This window comes from Callorhinchus milii, unplaced genomic scaffold (genome assembly GCF_018977255.1).
Source record: "Callorhinchus milii isolate IMCB2004 unplaced genomic scaffold, IMCB_Cmil_1.0 Scaffold787, whole genome shotgun sequence".
NCBI classification, from domain to species: Eukaryota; Metazoa; Chordata; class Chondrichthyes; order Chimaeriformes; family Callorhinchidae; genus Callorhinchus; species Callorhinchus milii.
This window is the reverse complement of record NW_024705528.1, coordinates 22,559-28,558: the sequence shown is the minus strand read 5'-3', so window position 1 is coordinate 28,558 and position 6,000 is coordinate 22,559. Positions and strand designations below refer to the sequence as shown.

At 49.0% G+C, this 6,000-nt stretch overlaps 1 protein-coding gene across 1 annotated transcript; it reads left to right on the top strand.

Annotated features, from left to right (window-relative positions):
- Positions 1-950: 950 nt before the first annotated feature.
- On the top strand, positions 951-1,796 carry LOC121852346 (zinc-binding protein A33-like). Its single transcript, XM_042346445.1, has one exon. It carries the CDS (start codon positions 1,010-1,012, stop codon positions 1,595-1,597), a length of 588 nt encoding a protein of 195 aa, XP_042202379.1. The 5' UTR covers positions 951-1,009; the 3' UTR covers positions 1,598-1,796.
- Positions 1,797-6,000: the final 4,204 nt, after the last annotated feature.

Sequence of the window (6,000 nt, the reverse complement as noted above, 5' to 3'; positions counted from 1 at the left end):
CACACACAAGCCCACACACCCCCTCACACAACATCACGCATCCCCTCACACACACCCTTTCATATCTTCTCACACACAAACAACCCGTTGACACATCCGTAAAGGCAGCCCCTCACACACTTTCTCAAACACAAAACCACACAGAAAACCTCATACACATCCATCATAAAACCTCACACACAACACCTCACGCGCTCCCACAAACATAGCATCACACACTCTCTAACGCAATCCCTCAAACTGACTCTCACACGCAAACTTTACACACACCCTCACACACACCCTCACGCAGACCCTCACACGCACCCCTCACACACACCCTCACACACCCCCTCAAATAATGCCTCACACACCCCTTCAAAAAGACCATCACACACCCCCTCAAACACCGGATGACACAGACACTCACACACATAATTAAACAACCCCTCTCTTACAACTCCGCTCACAAACCATCATACAAACACTCACACAGAACATCACACAAACACTCGCACATCCACTCACACAATCACACGCATAGATCATCGCGCACAAACTCACACATAGCCTCACATAAAACCCTTTCACACACACCCTCACACACACTCGCATACACACCCTCACAAGCACCCTCACACACACTCAAATACTTACCCTCACACACATTAACACATCCCGTAACACACACACTCACATAACTCTCACAAATAAACATACACACACGGGGGCTCACACACATACCCACACACACACAGCCCTCACACACTCTCACACACACTCGCGCACACACACACTCACCCTCGCACACACCTTCACACACACCCATCATACACACAAACACACATACACATTCACAATCACTCACACACAATCACAAAACATCCTCACACACACACACACCAATTCCCAGCCCATCCCACCACCCCCCACCCCCCCCCACCCCCACACACACACACACACATCTGACCCTCTGAGCTGCATTGTGTCCCCAGGTGTAGATGCGTTCACGCACATTCTGAGCTCCCAGATGTCCCCTCACTCAACATTGTGTTGTGTCTCTCCCTCAGCTCCGGCCTCCCTGACTCTGGATCCTGAAACAGCCTATCCCAAACTTATCCTCTCTGAGGACCTGACCAGCGTAAGACACGGAAGTACACGGCAGCAGCTCCATGACTCCCCGAAGAGGTTTGATCGCAGTGTCAGTGTCCTGGCGTCTGAGGGCTTCAATTCAGGGAGACATTACTGGGAGGTGCAGGTGGCCAACAAGACAGACTGGGATGTGGGAATCGCTCGAGATTCTGTCAACAGGAAAGGATTGATCACACTGTCACCAGAGAATGGATTTTGGGCTGTGTGGCTGAGAAACGGGGATGAATATAAAGCTTGTACCTCATCTCCCACCCGCCTATCCCTGAGAGAGAGACCGGGGAAGCTGGGAGTTTACCTGGACTATGAGGGGGGACAGGTAACATTTTACAACGCTGATAACATGTCTCATCTCCACACTTTCACGCAGATTTTCACTGAGAAACTTTATCCTTTCTTCAGTCCCTGTTTGAACGACGGCGGCAAAAACTCTGAGCCTCTAAGGATCTGCCGGATGACAGGTAAATGAGGAGGAAACCCTCAGCCATGACTTGTGTTTGGCGGTGATGGCCACGAGGCTGAACCTTTTATAATCTGTGTCCTTATACATTATAGCTTGTGGTTTGTATTGCACCTTTCACACTGGGCCCACGGCACAATCCTTTCTCGGAATCGACTGTGAAGCGCCTGTTGTGTTTGTGAACGAATAAAGAGCTAATTTGCACAGAGAAAAGTCTAAAGTAAGTCACATGTGACACAATGAACATCAGGCTGGAGCTTTCAGCTCCTGATCTCGACAATAATAATCCACACATTGTACGCAGCTCCTCATCACTTCTGCCAGACGTCTCAAAGCCCATCCCAGGCTTTCTAAATCTGCGTTAATCCCAACGATACTCATGGGGTTTATCATTGACTTTCTGGTTAAAAAATAACGCGCTCTCTTTGTACAACACGGGAAACGGTTTTAAAAGCTCCCACATCCGCGGTGTTTCAAGTGCAATAGTTTAATAAACCCCAATGTTTGCGTTAATCAAAATGAATTAAATACGGTTTTGCGTTAACTCTGGGTTTTGATTTTAATCCCACACGGGAAACGGTTGTAAATTCCCCCAGATCCTCGGGGTTTAAAGTGCATCAGTGCAAAATATTCCCAATTCTGCACTAATCCCAAGTATATAAATCGTTTTTTGCATTAACTGTCTCCCTCTCTCTCACACTCAATCTCACTTTCTGTCTCTCTCACTCACTCTCTCTCTATCAATCAGCCGCTGGAGGCTTTGCTACAAACAGGAGACAAATAGGGGCGGGGCTGGGTTTGGGGGCGGGTCCGGAACTGGGGGCGTGTCTGGGTTTGGGGGCGGGGCTGAGTTCGGGGGCGGGGGCGGGGCTGGGTTCGTTCACGGGGCCAGTGCTGGATTTTGATCTGTTGACCATATTTGGGTTTTAAAGCGAGGCCGTCACTGCCTTGAAAGGGAGAGGAGGTTTTTTGGGGTTAAAGCCCTTTTTGTAATAATAATAGTAATCCTTGTATTTGATCCAGTGTGTTATCACGTCTTCGGAACGTCTCGAAGCGCTTCACAGTATATACCGTAAACTGTCTCTGTAACATGTCCTGTAGCTCAGCGTTTAGAGCCCTCGCCTCGCAAGCCAGAGACAGGGGGTCAATCCCCAATTGGGGGCGAAACCTTGTGCAAGTTTCCTCTCTATGCACAGACACACCAAGACACACACACAGATTGAGACACGCGCACACAAAGACACACCCCTTTAAACATACCGTCAGAGACACTCATACACAGTGGCAAAGACACACAGACAAATATACACACAGAGACACACAGATACATACATACACATAGAGGCACACACACAGACACACAGAAACACACAGAATTACACAAACACACAACGCGGGACAGGCAGAGATCGCAATGTCCACCCTCGTGTCCATCACACAAGACTGGCTTGATTCCCACATTGGTTGCCAACCTCCAGATCAACTCGATGGAGACCCTTTTCACCTCCCCTCAAGGAGTAGAAGGGATTTTTCTTACGATACACGCGCTTTGTGGCGTCTGTAAGAAGTGAACAGCGCAAAATAGAATCACAAGAATATTACTGTTATTAATTTGCTGAGAATACTGTGGGCAGTTACGAAGTGCAGCACCGCCCTCTGGTGGCAGTAAAGCGGTGCTGCAGGGTTTTGGGCGGGGCGAGAAAAGGATTTCACTCTGTAACAATATTAATAATAAAAATAATATAATTCTTGCACTTGATCCAGTGCCTTATCACATCTTCTAGACATCTCAAAGCGCTTTACAGAATATGCTGTAAAGATATTGGACTGTATATATGTGGAGGAAAAGCGGCAGCCAATTGCGCACAGCAGCGACCCACAAATTGTCATGGATTGAGTGATCAAATCATTATTGTTTTTTTCTCGAGAGATTATTATCAGGCATATGTTCACACAATCGCTCCTAGTGTCTCTCCTGTATAAACACAGCCACTCCCAGTGTCTTTCCTGTATACACACAGGCTCTCCCACTGTCTCTCCTGTAGACACACAACCAATCCCAGTGTCTCTCCTGTATACACACAGCCACTCCTAGTTTCTCTCCTGTGTACACACAGCCAATCCTAGTGTATCTCCTGTATACACACAGCCATTCCCAGTGTCTCTCCTGTATACAACAGCCTCCCAGTTTCTCTCCTGTGTACACACAGGCTCTCCAGTGCCTCTCCTGTATACACACAGCCATTCCTGGTGTCTCTCCTGTATTCACACAGCCATCCCAGTGTCTCTCTTTTACACATAGTCTCTTCCAGTGTTTCCCTTTGTATCGCCCAACCGCTCCATGCTCTCCGTATACACAGCCTCTCCCAGCACCATATGTGTACAGAAACAGCTCTCCCAGTGTTTCTCTCGTACAAACAGCCTCTTCCAATATCTCCCACATACACCCAATCTCTCCCGTTGTGTCTCCTGTATACACACAGTAGCATTGATTCAGCCTTAGACAGTTTACCTGGAAAATCTTTCTTTTCCAATGGAAGAAATGACGGATTTGGAATCAAACAAACTTATATTGCCAATAATTTCATTCCTACTTGCGCAATACATTTATCCATAATTAGAATATGAATCATTATTAAAAAACTGCATTAAAAAACTAATAAAGAACTGCAGACAGTGTTTGTTATTCAAAGCGAGGCCGTCCTCCTCGTAAAGGGGAGAGGAGTTTGTTAGGGCCATTTAAAACCATTTTTGTGATAATAATAATTATCCTTGTCTTTGACCCAGCTCCTTATCATGATTTGAGACATCTCAACGCGCTTCACAGGATAGTGTAGTGAATGAGTTTTTTGCAGTATTCAATGCAAAATGTCTTTGTATCTCAGGGGGTTAGACACACAGACACACAGAGAGAGACACGCACGCGCGCACACACACACCCACACAGACAGAGACACACGCACGCACAGACACATCCAGAAACATACACACACCCACACACACAAACACAAATAGATGAACAGCTCGGGACAGGCAGCGATCACAGTATCCACCCGAGTGACCATCACACAGGACGGGCTCCATTCCCACATTCGTTGCCAATCTCCAGATCAGCTCCAGGGAGACGCTGGTCACCTCCCCTCAAGGAGAAGAAGGGATTTGACTGAACAAGCGCTTTGCGGCGTCTGCAAAACGTGAACACCGCAACAACAAATGCCAGGATTATTATAACTATTATTGTTATTATTATTACGGAGAACATTGTGGGAAGTTAATCAGTGCAGCCCCACCCTCTGATGGCAGCAAAGTTGCACTGTATATTTTTAAATTTTAATTTGAACCCAGAGTAAATTTAAGCAAATGATTGTTTTCCTCAAATGCACAACAGCCAACGGGAGAGATGGAGAACAACAACAACAACAACAACAAGATTCCATTTATAAAGCGCCTTTCACGTCAGGAGGTCGTTCCAAGGCGCTGCACAGTTGGGTCATGACCCAAGCAGGGGGGAAATGGTCAGGGTGAGGGGAGGGAGCGAGGATGGGGGAAATGGTCAGGGGAGGGGAGGGAGCGAGGAGGGGGAAGAGAGTCGAGAGGGGAGTTGAAGGCACGGTCAAAGAGAAAGGTTTTGAGACCGGCCTTGAAGAAGAAGGGGAGAAAGCAAGGCGAAGGCACTGGGAGGTGGAGTTCCAGAGCCTGGGGGCTGAGAGGCTGAAGGCCCGACCACCGATGGTAGGCCGGTTTGGGCGGGGGACGTGGAGCAGACCAGATCCAGAGGAACGGATGGTACGGGGGGGTAGGGAGGGGGATAGTAGGTTGGAGAGGTAGGAGGGAGCGATGCCGGGAATGGCCTTGTAGGTGAGGATGAGGATCTTGAAATCAATCCTCTGGGGGATGGGGAGCCAGTGGAGGCGAGCGAGGGTGGGAGTGATGTGGTCGCGGTGTCTGGTGCGGGACAGTACACGAGCTGCAGAGTTCTGAATGACCTGCAGTGTGGAGGGAGGGCCGGGAAGGCCGGCGAGGAGAGAGTTCCCATAGTCCGGCCTTGAGGTGATAAAGGCGTGGACCAGAGTTTCAGCAGCGTGAGGGGTGAGGTAATGCCGTAGTCTGGCGATGTTCCGGAGGTGATGGAAGGCGGTGCCAGTTGTGGGGCGGATGTGAGGGAGAAAGGACAGCTCAGGGTCGAGGGGAACCCCGAGGTTCCTGATGGCTTTGAGAGGTGGAGAGTGCGGAGCTGATGGTGTCAGCGCATGAGGTGCGGAGGCGCTGACGTGAGCCAATCAGGAGGGCCTCGGTTTTTCGCACGTTGAGCTGAAGAAAGTTGTCTCTCGTCCAGGACTCGATGTCGGACAGACAGCTGTCAGGACATCGGGGGTCGTGGAGTTGAGAGTAGAGGAGGAAAGGTAGAGTTG

What these genes read in the sequence shown, in the direction of transcription:
- LOC121852346 (XM_042346445.1), top strand. Translation starts at nt 1,010, where the DNA reads ATGTCCCCTCACTCAACATTGTGTTGTGTCTCTCCCTCAGCTCCGGCC.